This window comes from Lithobates pipiens, unplaced genomic scaffold (assembly GCF_037356315.1).
Source record: "Lithobates pipiens isolate NorthernLeopardFrog02 unplaced genomic scaffold, aLitPip1_a1.2 Scaffold_18, whole genome shotgun sequence".
In the NCBI taxonomy this organism is placed as follows: domain Eukaryota; kingdom Metazoa; phylum Chordata; class Amphibia; order Anura; family Ranidae; genus Lithobates; species Lithobates pipiens.
In genome coordinates this window covers 562086674-562104016 of record NW_027507758.1, presented here as the reverse complement: position 1 = coordinate 562104016, position 17343 = coordinate 562086674, and the positions used below count along the sequence as shown (strand labels likewise).

At 48.8% G+C, this 17343-nt stretch overlaps 1 protein-coding gene across 1 annotated transcript in view; it reads left to right on the top strand.

Moving 5' to 3' along the window:
* Positions 1-17343, top strand: part of LOC143988990 (G-protein coupled receptor family C group 6 member A-like) — a 68408-nt gene that overhangs the window by 39290 nt on the left and 11775 nt on the right. The window contains 2 exon segments of the mRNA XM_077488972.1: positions 9629-9841; positions 15313-15430. Coding sequence (XP_077345098.1) covers positions 9629-9841; positions 15313-15430 — 331 coding nt within the window.

Below are 17343 nucleotides of genomic sequence, written 5' to 3'. Positions count from 1 at the left end.
TTATTGCACTTACACTATTGCCAGGTGTGCCAGAGGGAGCTGAGACTGTTAGAGCCCATTCACACAGGGGCAACACGACTTGTAGGCGACTTGATCAGGCTACTTGGACACGACTTGACAGCGGCGACTTGGGACGACTTCAAAACGACTTGTGATGACTTCAAGCGCGACTTGGGACGACTTACAAGTCGCCCCAGGCCAGGCGACTTTTGCCGCGGCCAAGCAGAGAATGAGCTCAAGGGGAAACTCCACGGCAAATTTCTGAAAAAAATTTGGCGTGGGTTCCCCCTCCGAGAGCATACCAGGTCCTTAGGTCTGGTATGGATTCCAAGGGGAACCCCCTACGCCGAAAAAACGGCGTGGGGGTCCCCCCCAGATCCACACCAGACCCTTATCCGAGCACGCTACCCGGCCGGCTAGGAAAGGGGGTGGGGACGAGCGGGCGGCCCCCCCCCTCCTGAGCCGTACCAGGCCGCGTGCCCTCAACATGGGGGGGGTGCCTTGGGGGAGGGGGGCGTGCGGCCCCCCCCACCCCAAAGCACCTTGTCCCCATGTTGATGAGGACAAGGGCCTCTTCCCGACAACCCTGGCCGTTGGTTGTCGGGGTCTGCGGGCGGGGGGCTTATCGGAATCCGGGAGCCCCCTTTAATAAGGGGGCCCCCGGATACCGGCCCCCCACCCTATGTGAATGAGTATGGGGTACAATGTACCCCTACCCATTCACCTGTGAAATAAAGTACAATAAAACACACAACACAGAGAAAAAGTATTTTATTGCACAGCCGGGGGTCTTCCGTCTTCGGGGGTCTTCTCGCCGGACTCCTCCGCTATGTGTGTGTAGCTCTTTTGCCAGCGGAGGAGTCCGGCTTTCTTCCTCCCCGCCGCCGGCCTCTTCTCCCGACTTCGGGGGTCTTGTCCCCCTCTTCGGTTCTTCTGCCGGGCCACCGCGCCTGGTCCGGTGGCCCGGTCTTCTGTCGCCGTCTTCCGTTCTTCTGTCGCCGCCTTCGGTTCTTCTGCCGGGCCACCGCGCCTTCTTATAGCTCTTTTACAGGCGGTGGCCCGGTCTTCCGTCGCCGCCGCCGCCGCCTTCCGTTCTTCTCCTTCTTCTTCTCCTGGAGATGTTGACTCGACGAGCTCTCCGGCCGGAATGCCAGGGACGCGCTCCGCTGCCTCTTATATAGGGACAATGGGGCGGTGTCACATGGGTTGATGTCACATGGGTTGGTCACATGGGTTGATGTCACATGGTAAGGGGGCGGGGTCACCATGTGACATCAACCCATGTGACCAACCCATGTGACATCAACCCATGTGACACCGCCCCATTGTCCCTATATAAGAGGCAGCGGAGCGCGTCCCTGGCATTCCGGCCGGAGAGCTCGTCGAGTCAACATCTCCAGGAGAAGAAGAAGGAGAAGAACGGAAGGCGGCGGCGGCGGCGACGGAAGACCGGGCCACCGCCTGTAAAAGAGCTATAAGAAGGCGCGGTGGCCCGGCAGAAGAACCGAAGGCGGCGACAGAAGAACGGAAGACGGCGACAGAAGACCGGGCCACCGGACCAGGCGCGGTGGCCCGGCAGAAGAACCGAAGAGGGGGACAAGACCCCCGAAGTCGGGAGAAGAGGCCGGCGGCGGGGAGGAAGAAAGCCGGACTCCTCCGCTGGCAAAAGAGCTACACACACATAGCGGAGGAGTCCGGCGAGAAGACCCCCGAAGACGGAAGACCCCCGGCTGTGCAATAAAATACTTTTTCTCTGTGTTGTGTGTTTTATTGTACTTTATTTCACAGGTGAATGGGTAGGGGTACATTGTACCCCATACTCATTCACATAGGGTGGGGGGCCGGTATCCGGGGGCCCCCTTATTAAAGGGGGCTCCCGGATTCCGATAAGCCCCCCGCCCGCAGACCCCGACAACCAACGGCCAGGGTTGTCGGGAAGAGGCCCTTGTCCTCATCAACATGGGGACAAGGTGCTTTGGGGTGGGGGGGGCCGCACGCCCCCCTCCCCCAAGGCACCCCCCCCATGTTGAGGGCACGCGGCCTGGTACGGCTCAGGAGGGGGGGGGCGCTCGCTCGTCCCCACCCCCTTTCCTGGCCGGCCGGGTAGCGTGCTCGGATAAGGGTCTGGTGTGGATCTGGGGGGGACCCCCACGCCGTTTTTTCGGCGTAGGGGGTTCCCCTTGGAATCCATACCAGACCTAAGGGCCTGGTATGCTCTCGGAGGGGGAACCCACGCCGAATTTTTTTCAGAAATTTGCCGTGGAGTTCCCTCTTGAGAGCTGATAATTCTGTCAAAGTCGCCTCCGTATAGACAGAGATCCGACTTGGAGGCGACCTCCATTGAAATCAATGGGTACCGGTCGCCTACAAGTCGGATAGAAGTAGTACAGGAACCTTTTTTGAAGTCGGAGCGACTTCAGTAGTGTGCATTAACACGGCTCTCATTCACTTACATTGATTTTTAAATGTTGTCCGACCTGAGGCGACCTGAGGCGACTAGGGGCGACCTGAAGTCGGATCAGGAGTTGCCCCTGTGTGAATGGGCTCTTACTGGGGTTGAGAGGCAGAGTAATGGACTGAACAAACTTAAGCGGCTCCTACTGGGGTATCTCTACACTTTTTTGCACTAAAGTTGGCAAAACACTAGTAGATTGACTGTATAGCCAGATTAGCAGTTACATTTTTAGGACAAGCCTTTTTGGGCTTCTTCTAATGTCCAAAGAGTACTGACTTACAAAAGTTCCACCAAGAAGACAAACTAGCAAGGCAAAAGTCTCTGAGAGGGGAAAGAAAGGACACAAGCAGACAAAGGTAAATAATTGATAAGATAAAGAGCAAATAATGGAGCTGTGGAATGTGAAAGAGGGGGAGCAAGGCACAGAGGTGAGAAAGTTCACAACTTCAACAACTGTTAGATAGTGATTTAGAAACCTGAGGTCCACCTTCGGTCCATTACCTCATGAATCAAACAGAATTATCATAAATAGTTCATAAGTTTTCCTTTCCTGAGAATTTTTAGAAATGCCCTTAAGGATCCAAAACATTCATGTCTTCCATAGAATATTTTATTTTTGAGAAATCATGTCCCACAGTTGTGCAGTAATCCTCCTCCTTTATGTTCTTTCTGGTGTGTTTGTGAACATTCATTCATTCATGTAGCAATTGCTACAATATAGGTACAATGACCTTAACCCCTTCCCGCCGAGCGTACGCAGATCTGCGTACTCGGCTTCCGGGGGGTATACCGGGATGATGCCCGCACCTGCAGGCATCATCCCGGTACCGTTTTTTACAGCGGGCGATTGGCTTTCCAGCCATAACAACCGATGCGGCTAAAAGCCGCTCGGCTGTTATGCCGGAGGAGCGGGAGGGGACGTCCCCCCCTCCCGCCGCCTCTCGCCGCTGTTACCGGTGCTCCCGCTCGATCGGGAGCACCGATTAGCGATCCGTCGGCTCTGGCTGCTGGGGAGGAACTGGAACGAAGTCGTAATCGGCTTCGTTCCAGTCTCCTCATCGTAAACACGGAAGCGACGTCATGACGTCACTTCCCGTTTACTCGGCTGCCAATGGCGCCGGTTTTAAAAAAATATCCGGTATTCAGAATCGCCGTTTTCAGCGATCTGAATACATTGAAGTGTAAAGGAGGGGTGGGGGGTCTTTTAGACCCCCGATCCCTCCATAAAGAGTACCTGTCACCACCTATTACTGTCACAAGGGATGTTTACATTCCTTGTGACAGCAATAAAAGTGATCAAATTTTATTTTATTTTTTTAAAACAATTTAGTCATTTTAAAATAAATAAAATAAATAAAAAAATTAAAAAAAAAATTTCAAAGCGCCCGCCGTCCCCGCGAGCTCGCGAAGCAAAGAAAACGCATACGGAAGTCGCGCCCGCGTATGTAAACGGTGTTCAAATCACACATGTGAGGTATCGCCGCGATCGAGCGAGAGCAATAATTCTAGCAGTAGACCTCCTCTGTAACGCTAACCTGGTAACCGTAAAATTTTTTTAAAGCGTCGCCTATTGAGATTTTTAGGTACCGTACTTTGTCGTCAATCTACAAGTGCGCGCAATTATAAAGTGTGACATGTTTGGTATCTATTTACTCGGCGTAACATTATCTTTCACATTACGCAAAAAAATTGGGCTAATTTTACTGTTTTTTTTTTTTTATTCATGAAAGTGTCCCTTTTCCCATAAATTTGCGTTTAAAACACCACTGCGCAAATACCGTGTGACATAAAATATTGCAACTATCGCCGTTTTATTCTCTAGAGCCTCTGCTAAAAAATATATATATAATGTTTGGGGGTTCCAAGTAATTTTCTAGCAAAAAATATGGATTTTAACTTTTAAACACCAAATTCCAAAAATAGGCTTAGTCATGAAAGGGTTAAAGTGTTACTAAACCCAGGACTCTGCATTCACTATATCTGGTCTGCCACAGTACACAGAACATGAAAATGCAATTATTTTAGTAAATATAAACTGCTAAATACATTTTCCCATCAGCAGTATATAGCAGTCTTGTGACTTCTATAAGTACCTGGTTAAAGCTTGTAGGAGGAGTTTTCATAATGCACTGGCTGTCCTATCAGGATGCTGGACACCTGACCTTCTGTCCGGACAGTGCTGATTGGCCCTCTGCTGATCACATGCCCCCCCAAAATAAAAAACTCTCTAGCAATACACACCAAATTGTACATGTGCAGCCTGACTCAATTTACTTTGTCCTTTGTCTTATCCAGATATGTTTTGGAGACAATGCAAGGAGGAGAGGATCTGTGCATACAGGATCAAACAGCCTATTTACACAATGCAGATGATTAACCCCTTAGGTTCCACAGTGAGTATAACAAGCATGCTGTACTGCATCTACAGACTGATTTTACTGTTGTGGGTTTAGTAACACTTTAGGCATCTTTAAAACAGACACTTGTTTTGGGTGTGTCACTTTGGGGTTTTCGTTTCTTTAAGAAATGTTTGATTTTTTGTAGATAGAATCTTTTTTTAGGTTTAAGATACTAAAAGTAAAGCATTCACATGTTACTTGCTAACCCTTTGTGCAGTTGCCTTTTGTTTGCAGCCCTGCATTGCTTGAAAGAATTAAAAACAACAAGATCAGCGTGTGCCTAAACCATCCCATTATACCATTTCCATTCATTGCACCCCCCACCCCTAAAAAATAATAGCTAAGCCAGGTACACACGAATGCTGCATACACACGATCGGAATTCTCATCGGAAAAAGCTCTGATGGTTTTCCAGACAGAATTCAGCTCAAGCTGTCTTGCCTACACATGGTCACACCAAATTCCGATCGTTTATAATGCGGCGACGTACAACACGTACAACGGGAATAGAAAAAATAAGTTCAATAGCCAGTAGCCAATAGCTTCTGTCTCGTAGTTGAATTTGAGAATGCGTGATTTTTGGCATGTCGGAATTGCATACACACAATCGTAATTTCTGATAGAACATTTTTCCGTTGGGAAAATTGAGAACATGCTATCAATTTTTGTCTGGCAGAAATTCGGACAGCTAAATTCCGATGGAGCATACACACGGTCGCATTTTCTGATGAAAAGCTCTCATCTGTCTTTTTCTGGCCGGAATTCTGATCGTGTGTACGTGGCATTACAGTTTTTTGGGTCGCACAAAAAAAACTAACAGCTCCGGTCGGAGACACCATGCGAGGCTACTCCAGTGATCTCTGTTGAGCTGTTGTTTTCTGACAGGGGGGATGGCCCCCCCACCAGAACACTCTGATCAGCGTTCTCCGCCATTGACTGAAATCTCTGATCGGGAGTCGGTCGGCTGCTGGTTTATCCAGCATGCGCATTCGACAGAAGCCGGTTGAACAACGAGTTGAAGAACTTTGCTTATTATCCTTAAAAATAAACAGAATTTAAAGTATAAACAAAGGCAAATCTTTTTTTAAAGTTTGGGTAGAGTGAAGAATTAGAACGTTAGGTTTTTATTGCGGTCTGTGCTCCCATTAGCGACAGAGAGTGAATAGGAGTCCCGGGAGCCGTACATCAAGTCAAAAGCCTGTTGTGTGATAATGAATGGCAGTCTCAGCCTGGACCCCCAACAAGGCTGAGACTGTCATTCACTATCACACAGCAGGTTTTGATTTGATGTGTGGCTCCCAGGACCCCCATCACTGGCTACCATTACTTGGGGCATAGACAAGCTCCCTTGCCGGCCAGCACTCACAGCGGTGGGCACAGGATGTCATTCCTTATACAGCCGGAGTGGCTTACACACATATCTTGGTTCCCATTAGCGACAGTTTGTCCTGTTTACAATTATCACTGAGACTGAAAGTGAAAGAAAATCCTAAATGTTGGCGTGTCACTAGAACAGAAGCAGAGGGGAAATCCTCCAACAGGGAGCTTATCCTGGTGACTCTGTTAACAACCAGGAATCCCCTTCACTTTCAGGGAATTTCTTCTTACTTCCTATTGTGGCTATGAGACAGAAAATAAAGGTAAATCTCCCTAACACAGATGGCAAAATAAACTGACAGGAGTTATAACCCTCCCTTAAGCCCGGTACACACTTTCTGTTTTTTTTCCATTCAATCCAGCAGGTTGCATTTAAAAAATCTGACAGCTCTGTACTAACTATGCAATCTTAGTATGCAATCTCCCCTGCTGAGCTGTTTTGTTCTGACAGGGGGGCGTCCCCTCGCCAGAACACTCCAATCAGTGCTCTCCGCCAAAACGGCTGGCTTCTGTCGGACAGACCAACAAACACATATGGGCCAAAAGTTGGACGATTTTTTTTTAACCACCTGACGTCTCCCTACGTTGGTCCCATGTGTGTACAGGGGCTTCACTCTATCTAAAATGAAAAAAATATATTTAGCCATTAGTTTTACTTTAATGACGGGATTCACCAATAAGTTTAAGTTTACTGAATTTCAAACAGGATTCGCTAAGGCCGCGTACACACGGGCGGACTGTTCGCCCAACCTTGTCCGCTGAACAGTGTTTGGGCGGACAGTCCGCTCGTGTGTGGGCTTTCAGCGGACAGTTTCAGCGGACAGTTGGACGGACAAAGTCTTTCGGAAATTCCGAAAAACTGTCCGCTGAAACTGTGTTTGAGCGAACAGTCCGCCCGTGTGTGGGCCTGTCCGCTGTACTTTCGAAATGAGCGGACTGTTCCCGCTCGGAAAGTCCGCCCATTTCGAGCGCGTGTACAGGTAGGCGGGGCCCGCGAAGGAGACGTCGCGGGCTCCGCCGCCTGGAATGGGCTTAAAGGGGAACCCCAACGCCGAAAAAAATCGGCGTGGGGGTTCCCCCAAAGTCCACACCAGACCCTTGTCCGAGCACGCTACCCGGCCGGCCAGGAAAGGGGGGCGAGCGAGCGCGCCCCCCCTCCTGAGCCGTACCAGGCCGTGTGCCCTCAACATGGGGGGGTGCCTTGGGGAAGGGGGGGCCGCGCGGCCCCCCCACCCCAAAGCACCTTGTCCCCATGTTGATGAGGACAAGGGCCTCTTCCCGACAACCCTGGCCGTTGGTTGTCGGGGTCTGCGGGCGGGGGGCTTATCGGAATCCGGGAGCCCCCTTTAAGAAGGGGGCCCCCGGATACCGGCCCCCCACCCTATGTGAATGAGTATGGGGTACAATGTACCCCTACCCATTCACCTGTGAAATAAAGTACAAAAAAAAACACAACACAGGGGAAAAAATATTTTATTGCACAGCTCCGGGGGTCTTCCGTCTTCGGGGGTCTTCTCGCCGGACTCCTCCGCTATGTGTGTGTAGCTCTTTTACTAGCGGAGGAGTCCGGCTTTCTTCCTCCCCGCCGCCGGCCTCTTCTCCCGACTTCGGGGGTCTTGTCCCCCTCTTCGGTTCTTCTGCCGGGCCACCGCGCCTTCTTGTAGCTCTTTTACAGGCGGTGGCCCGGTCTTCTGTCGCCGCTGCCTTCCGTTCTTCTGTCGCCGCCTTCGGTTCTTCTGCCGGGCCACCGCGCCTTCTTGTAGCTCTTTTACAGGCGGTGGCCCGGTCTTCTGTCGCCGCTGTCGTCGCCGCCGCCGCCGCCGCCTTCCGTTCTTGTTCTTCTTCTTGTTCTTCTGCTTCTTCTCCTGGAGATGTTGACTCGACGAGCTCTCCGGCCGGAATGCCAGAGCCGCGCTGTGCGGTCACTTATATAGTGACAATGGGGCGGTGTCACATGGTATATGTCACATGGGTTGGTCACATGGTGACCCCGCCCCCTTACGATGTCATAGTCCCCATGTGACATCAACCCATGTGACCAACCCATGTGACATATACCATGTGACACCGCCCCATTGTCACTATATAAGTGACCGCACAGCGCGGCTCTGGCATTCCGGCCGGAGAGCTCGTCGAGTCAACATCTCCAGGAGAAGAAGCAGAAGAACAAGAAGAAGAACAAGAACGGAAGGCGGCGGCGGCGGCGGCGACGACAGCGGCGACAGCGGCGACAGCGGCGACAGAAGACCGGGCCACCGCCTGTAAAAGAGCTACAAGAAGGCGCGGTGGCCCGGCAGAAGAACCGAAGGCGGCGACAGAAGAACGGAAGGCAGCGGCGACAGAAGACCGGGCCACCGCCTGTAAAAGAGCTACAAGAAGGCGCGGTGGCCCGGCAGAAGAACCGAAGAGGGGGACAAGACCCCCGAAGTCGGGAGAAGAGGCCGGCGGCGGGGAGGAAGAAAGCCGGACTCCTCCGCTAGTAAAAGAGCTACACACACATAGCGGAGGAGTCCGGCGAGAAGACCCCCGAAGACGGAAGACCCCCGGAGCTGTGCAATAAAATATTTTTTCCCCTGTGTTGTGTTTTTTTTTGTACTTTATTTCACAGGTGAATGGGTAGGGGTACATTGTACCCCATACTCATTCACATAGGGTGGGGGGCCGGTATCCGGGGGCCCCCTTCTTAAAGGGGGCTCCCGGATTCCGATAAGCCCCCCGCCCGCAGACCCCGACAACCAACGGCCAGGGTTGTCGGGAAGAGGCCCTTGTCCTCATCAACATGGGGACAAGGTGCTTTGGGGTGGGGGGGCCGCGCGGCCCCCCCTTCCCCAAGGCACCCCCCCATGTTGAGGGCACGCGGCCTGGTACGGCTCAGGAGGGGGGGCGCGCTCGCTCGCCCCCCTTTCCTGGCCGGCCGGGTAGCGTGCTCGGACAAGGGTCTGGTGTGGACTTTGGGGGAACCCCCACGCCGATTTTTTTTGGCGTTGGGGTTCCCCTTTAAGCCCATTCCAGGCGGCGGAGCCCGCGACGTCTCCTTCGCGGGCCCCGCCTACCTGTACACGCGCTCGAAATGGGCGGATTTGCCTCCGCCTTACGTGGGCGAGTCCGTTCATTTCAAAAGTTGAGCGGACTGTTTGGCAAACAGTTCGTTGAAACAGTCCGCTCGTGTGTGGGCAAGTCCGCTCATGCAAATTTTGAGCGGACTGTTTGCCGAAACTGTTTGACGAACAAGGTTGGGCAAACAGTCCGCGCGTGTGTACGCGGCCTAAGCCCTTGGCAAATCAAGCAAAGGCAGATTCTCCCAGCTGTAGTAAAAATCAGGTGTAACTAATGCAGTAGACAATAATTGTTAATGTTATTGAAAAAAAGGCTGATCATTGTCATTTTTATTTTACAGCTCCTTGCAGAATTAAGGAAAACTAACTTTACCTACAATGGTAAATCATTCCACTTTAATTCATTTGGGGAAGTGTTACGCAGCTATAATTTGTATAACTGGCAATTGATGGATAAATCTGTTAAAATGATTATTGTCGGGCAGTACAACACAGTCAATCAAAATCTAACGATAAACCAAAGTATTCTTGTCTGGAACAATGTCAACGGCTCGGTATGTAACACAAGCTAACAAACAAATGACAAATAATACATGTTTAATTTAATCATAGCTCTGTTATATTGTGCAATAGATTTATTTTTCTGAATGAAAATTTTAGACAAGGGCTATGGTTATGACATCAGATAAGATAAAATGTTCAAGGTAGAGTTCAGCTTTGGGCAAATTAAAAATAATAATGGCCCTGAAGGTGCCAAAAGCATCTCTGGCTGCAATCCCAACCTCTTTTCCATTGCTCTCCTGCTTAATTCCATTTAAACATTAAACATTCTAATGCCGCATACACACAACTGGGTTTTCCGACGGACTAGGTCCAATGGTCTTCCAGACGGACTTTCGGCGGAGTCCGAATGAACGGACTTGGCCACACACAAGCACACCAAAGTCCAACAGATTTGAACGTGATGACGTAAGACCGGACTAGAATAAGGAAGTTCATAGCCAGTAGCCAATAGCTGCCCTAGCGTTGGTTTTCATCCGTCGGACTAGCATACAGACGAATGGATTTTTCGACCGGACTTGAGTTCGTCAGAAAGATTTGAAACATGTTTTAAATCTAAAGTCTATCTGATTTTTAGACAGCAAAGGACCGATGAAGCCCACACACGATCGAATTGTCCGTCGGATTCGTTCCGTCTGACTTAGTCTGTCGAAAAGTCTGATCATGTACGTGGCATCAGTCTTCTAGTTTGAATGAAACCCCAGCACCTTGAATGATTACATCAAGTGAGTGCAAAGCATTGTGGACCTGCCCCTTAAGGGGATGTCATCACAATGCTCTTAGTTGGGCTTCTAGTTTATCCTGAAGCTAAATTCCAGCCAAAAACTTGTATTTTCATTTTTTCAAAAATAGGTAAAAATCAGAATCTATTTCAATTTTTTATTGCTCTTGAGGTCCTCACTGGGGAGATTTTTTGAATCTTGGTGCCTTGGCGACATCATGAAAAGAAAGGAGAGGATGCAGGTGTCACAGGTACAAGTAGACAAAGGAAATAAAAAAACCTAATCCCACCCCACGCTAATAATTCATTTTGCCATTGTCAGAGAGATATTGTATGACTGTGACCATGGCCACCTTAAAAATATAGACAAAAGGGACAGCTGAACCAAACCAATTACTCTAGTGGATCCTTAAAGAGGAAGTAAAGGCTATTAAAAAAAAATGCAACCTGCAAGGCAAATGCATAATGAGCTAGTATGCATAGCGAACGAAGCCCCCGGAGCGGTGCTCCATCTTCATCTTCGCCGCTGCCATGTATCCCGGAGTGAGTTGCGTGTCTCGCTGCTCCGGCGCTGTGATTCGCCGGAGCCGCGATGACATCACTCCCGCGCATGCGCACGGGAGCCGACACGAGTGACATATTGCAGTGATCTGCGGCCTGCTCAGTGCGCCTGCGCGCCGCTGTCTACTGCGCATGCGCCATAGACAGGGGTGCCTGTGTTTTTGTAAATATCTCCTAAACCTGTAGGTCAAAGTGGTTTGTAAGGGTTTGTAAGGGTTTACAACCACTTTAAGTCCCTGTAAATTATTCCACAATCTAAGCAGGCCATAGACGGTTTGGATCTCGGCCAATTCAGCAGGCACTGGCTGAGATTTAAACCATGTATGGGCAGGCTGAATGTACCCAAAGAGATCAATCAACTTAGGTACAACAAGCTTATCAAATGTTACATGTGATTATTGCTAGTGGCTAATATAGCCACTAGCGGTAATCACTGTATTCTCCTGACAGGGACGGCTCCCCCAGCCCCCCTGCAGGAGAACACAATGGCTTCACAGTAGGGATTCCCCCATCAACACTGACTGTGTTGATGGGGGAATCAAGCAATTTTCATCTATGGCTGGCTTTAGCCCATCTGTCTTACAGTGTGAAATCAAAGCACATCTCATACACTGTTCAACATGGGGGCCAGGGGGCTGGTTATCATTGCGACTGTTGGCTTCTATGATTACACAATGTGCTGCTTACTCCTGCTGTCTAAATAGAGCAGAGATCAGCCATCCAATCCAACATGGTGAGCATGGAGAGAGGACTGAAGATAGTGGGGGCATGAAGAGAGGTGAGGGGACTGAAAGTGAGGGGACCTTGGAGAAAAGGGACTGAAGGTGGAATGTGCGGTGAGTATGGAGATATGTGAGGGGACTGAAGGTGGTGTTAACATGAAGAGAGGTGATGTGATTAAAGATGGGATGAGGATGGATGGACCAAAGGTGGGAAGAAAATAGTGAGAGTTGAGTGGACTGATGGTGAGGTGAGCATGGAGAGAAGTGAGAGGACTGAAAGTGGGATGTGCATAAAGAGAGGTGAGTGGACTGAGGGTGGGGTAAACATAGAGAGAATTAAGACTGAAGGGGACTATGAGCATGGAGAGCGGTGTGTGAGGACTGAAGATGAAGTGAGCATGGAGAGCGGTATGGTGACTGAAGGTGGGGTGAGCGCAGAGAGTGGTGTGGGGACTGAAAGTGAGGTGAGGATGGAGAGAGTAGAGTGGATTGAAGGTGAGGTGAGCATGTAGAGATTTTAGGGGAATGAAGGTGGGGGGGAACATTCAGTGAGACGAGGGAACTGTCATTTCCTAGCCAGCCAGGCTGTATGTTCGGATTAAGGGTCTGGTATACACTTGGGTGGCAGGGCCCGCACCATTTTTATTTCCTTGCATAGTGTTCTGTAACAGATCTAAAAGATCATCTTTGATGAGAGTCTGGTATGTATCTTTGTGCATGTGATGTATTTCATGTGCATAATGCATAGATAATAATAGCCTGCTTGCTCTAAAGAAAGTACATGTGCCAGCTGTTTACATATAATGTGTATGTAGCACTAACCCCTGAAGGAGCTGCTGGTTTGATTTGGGCTTACCGTTACCTCACCTGCTTGCTTCTCCGTTTTGGGGATCCCGTGGTAGATGGCCCAAAGAATGTTGAAACTGACACTGAATCCTCTTTTGGGTTATTTATTTAGAAAAACAAAGTCTCTTAATGGAGGGTAGAGGGTTAGGGGTGAGTTCAGGCACTTAAATTGCAGGGTGAAAGTATTAAGAGAATCCAGAGAATAAAACTGTTCCACAACTGTATTCAACAACCCCCGGATAGACCTCTCTCGCTAGGCCTAGCAACTGGTGGGATGCTCGGTAAAGTCTCTGCCACAGACTTGTGAGATACACTTGAGCGTTACTGAGGGATGTGGATAAATTTAAAGAACTGACATACAGTACCAGTTTCTCTCAGCCGATCTGGCGATACCGTATGAGTGTTGATCCAGGTTGTGTCCTTCAACTAAGCCTCCAGGCTCCCCCAGAGAAACCAGCCTTGTGCACAGTCTTCTCCTGAATGAGTCCTCACCTGGGGTTCTTCAGTTGCTGGGCCTCTCCCTTCTGATGAGACGTCACAGGACCATCCCTGGATCAGTAGGCTCCGAAATTCACTCGGGCCTATCCCTTCAGTTGCGTCATCCCGGGCCAGCCAGCCCCGAGACACAGGATGTATAGTTCCGCACCCCAGGCCAGGAGGGCCATGGGGCTGGGTCAGGAGGACCCACCAGAACCAAACAGACAGAATGTAATCCCCCGCCAACATGGTGTCGGTACCTTAAATACCATCCCCCAGAATGCACAGCAGGAAACACTCCCACTGGGCTGGTTCCGAGAGATAAGTGGCATTCAATGCATCCATCTAGACTGCGTTTCTACTCTTGCCTGCGGTGACAGCGACACATGCAGTCAAGGAGAACCCAGTGCAACCCAGCTGGACTGGTACTGAAACCAGAAATTTAGAGAAATAATCTCGAAGCCCAACTGTGGCTTCAGGCAAGTTAACTTTTCAGAAACAATAGCTCCTGCTCGTCAGGAACCAGGGCTACATGTAATAAAGAATAACCATCTTTTATAACACTCATACTTTATATTGAACTGTATATTACAACCAGTACTTCTGTTCACCCCAATCTGTACTCAACTCTGTACTTTGTGCAGTACATTCTATGCTCCTGACCAGCCCACTGTGTACACTGTTCTGTGAATGATAAATTCCCGACTGCCCCGCTCTTTATGTTGTGCTTTAAGCTATATACTTGTCATTACTCTACCCTGTACATTAATCAGCATGTTACATATTTATGAATATTTATGAATGACCCTCTTTATAGATGCGTTTTTCATTATAGTTTCCCCACTTCCCCAATCTGTACCCTGTGCTGTACATTAAATATTCCTGAAACCCCCACATTCTACACTGTGAATAATATATTCTTCAATCTGTACACTCCAATTTACACTACAAACATTGGACCACCCCAGGTTATACATTGTGCTGTAACTTACATACCACTGATCTGTACAATATGATGAATGCTTTGGTGTTCATTATATCACACTTAAAGTGGTTGTAAACCCTTAGAACCAACTTTGACCTACAGGTAAGCCTACACGGTTTAGGAGATATTTGCCAAAAGACAGGCACCGCTGTCTACGGTGCATGCGCCATAGACAGCGGTGCGCAGGCGCACTGAGCATGCCGTGGTCAACGTCGATATGCCACGAGTGGCGGCTCCTGTGCGCATGCGCGGGAGTGACGTCATTGCGGCTTCGTCGAATGACAGCGGCAGAGCAGCGAGACCCACCGAGAAGATGGATGCCTTGACTTCTCTGGCTCCTGTGTCAGGTAAGTCACATATAATGGACTACTATTCGATGCATAGTAGTCCATTATGCTTTACCTTTGCAGGGAATGAAAGAGGAAGTAAACTCATCAAGGTTTACTTCCTCTTTAACTCTTCTAGGATCCAGTGCTGTGCACTTCCAGGATTCACCTGAACCATGGACACTGTGGTCACTCACGAGAGAGCTCATCTGATTGGCACCATACCCTAAACAATGAAAATAAACTTGACTTGGCATTTGAGCAATGCTTTGCTTTGCTTTAGCTGCTAAAAGCACCAAAATGCATGTACATGTACTATTTTTTGCAAAACAGTACATCACAACATATGGTAATGTGTTACCATGTGTTGTGGTATGCTGTCATGAAGGTAGGAATTCCATTAAAGTGGTTGTAAACCACGGATGTTGTAAAAAAAAAAAAAAAAAAAAAAACAACCTGCAAGGTAATCGCATAATGTGCTAGCATACTAGCACATTATGAAATACTGACCTTGGAATGACCCCCTCTAGCACTGTACTGTCATCGCTGAGAGGGCTCACATGTTTCCCAGCAGCAACGGCACCTTGCAGGCGGTTTTAACCCTTTTTTGGCCGATAGTGGGGGTTAAAATCGCCCTGCTAGCGTCCGCATACCGCCGCTAAAACTAAAAGCTAAAAATATCGCTGCTTTACTGCCAACGCCACTCCCGCCCCAGTGTGAAAGGGGCCTAAGCCAAACTGTTATTGCATCATTTTCCAAAACTTTCTGCAATTTAATTGCAGGTTTTATATTTGTTTGGTTCTAATTATGCCATTTTATTTTGCAGGTCCCCTTTTCTAACTGTACGGCAACATGCAAGCCTGGGTATTTCAAGAAGCATTCATTTATCAGCTGCTGCTATGAATGTATTGCATGTGCAGAAAACACCTACTCCCCCATGCCTGGTAGGTATAATGGGATCTCACTGGCATACTGAACTTTACAATGATAGGTTTACCATCTTGTGGGCAGATTAATAAATGTATTATGTTCAGTCAGGCCCAGTTTTGCAGCATCGGCTATAACCACTGGATATAAATGTACAGTGAGCGAAAAAAAGGAATTGATCCCCTGCTGATTATGTGCATTTGTCCACTGACAAAGAAATGATCAGTCTATAATTTTAATGTTAGGTGAGAGAAGAAACAAATGCACAAAAATGTAAAAAAACATACAGTATCTCACAAAAGTGAGTACACCCCTCACATTTTTGTAAATATTTTATTATATCTTTTCATGTGACAACACTGAAGAAATGACACTTTGCTACAAAGTAAAGTAGTGGGTGTACAGTCTGTATAACAGTGTAAATTTGCTGCCCCCTCAAAAAAACGTAACACACAGCCATTAATGTCTAAACCGCTGGCAACAAAAGTACACCCCTAAGTGAAAATGTCCAAATTGGGCACAAAGTGTCAATATTTTGTGTGGTCACCATTATATTACAGCACTGCCTTAACCCTCTTGGGCATGGAGTTCGCCAGAGTTTCACAGGTTGCCACTGGAGTCCTCTTCCACAAAATCACGAAGCTGGTGGATGTTAGAGACCTTTGCGCTCCTCCCCCTTCTCTTTGAGGATGCCCCACAGATGCTCAATAGGGTATAGGTCTTGAGACAAGCTTGGCCAGTCCATCACCTTTACCCTCAGCTTCTTTAGCAAGGCAGTGGTCATCTTGGAGATGTGTTTGGGGTCGATATCATGTTGGAATACTGCCCTGCGGCCCAGTCTCTGAAGGGAGGGGATCATGCTCTATTTCAGTATGTCACAGTACATGTTGGAATTCATGGTTCCCTCAATTCCTTTTTTAATTGCGTGAGGGTCCCCCCCCATAAACCATATCAGGCCCTTCAGATCTGGTATGAAAAAATGCTGTGGGGGTCTTCCCATTAATCCATACCCTTATCAGAGCACGCAACCTGGCAGGCCGCAGGAGTGCCCCCCCTCATGAACCATACCAGGCCACAAGCCCTCAACATGGGGAGGGTGCTTTGGGGTCCCCCCAAAGCACCTTGTCCTCATGTTGATGGGGACAAGGGCCTCATCCCCACAGCCCTTGACTGGTGGTTGTGGGGGCCTGCGGGCGGGGGCTTATCGAAATCTGGAAGCCCCCTTTAAAAAGGGGACCCCCAAATCTTGCCCCCCCATGTGAATGGGTATTGGGTACATTGTACCCCTACACATTCACCAACAAAAGTATAAAAATTACAGTAGAAAATTTGGGATTTTCTTTAAAAAAAAATGTCCATTCATCTTCAATCACAGCGTCTGATGGACTGAGGGGAAAATAAGAAAAGAAAAAACTCTGCCTCCATAGGAGGCTCCCACTGACTGCAGGATTTCTGCATCAACAGCTGTTATATAGCTGAGGTTGGGGCCACCCAGTGATGTGAGAGGGGGCGGGGTCAGCTATATAACAGATGTCAATGCAAAAAGCTTGCAGTCAGCGGGAGCCTTCCATGGAGGTGGATTTATTTTTTTGTTTATTTTTCCTTGGTCTGTCGGGTGCTGTGATCGAAGATGAATGGACATTGTGGGAAATGTATTTTATTTTTTTTAAAAGAACTTGTCCCGATTTGTCTACTGTAACCTTTACCATTTTGACACTTTTTTGGTGAATGTATAGGGGTACAATGTACCCGATACCCGTTCACATGGGGGGCGGGTTCTGGGGTCCCCTTGTTAAAGGGGGCTTCCATATTCCGATAAGCCCTTGCCAAATCACTGGGCAAGGGTTGTGGGGTTGAAGCCCTTGTCCCCATCAACACAGAGGGAACAGGGGGACACTCAGCTCCATACCACAGAGGGGACAGGATCTGT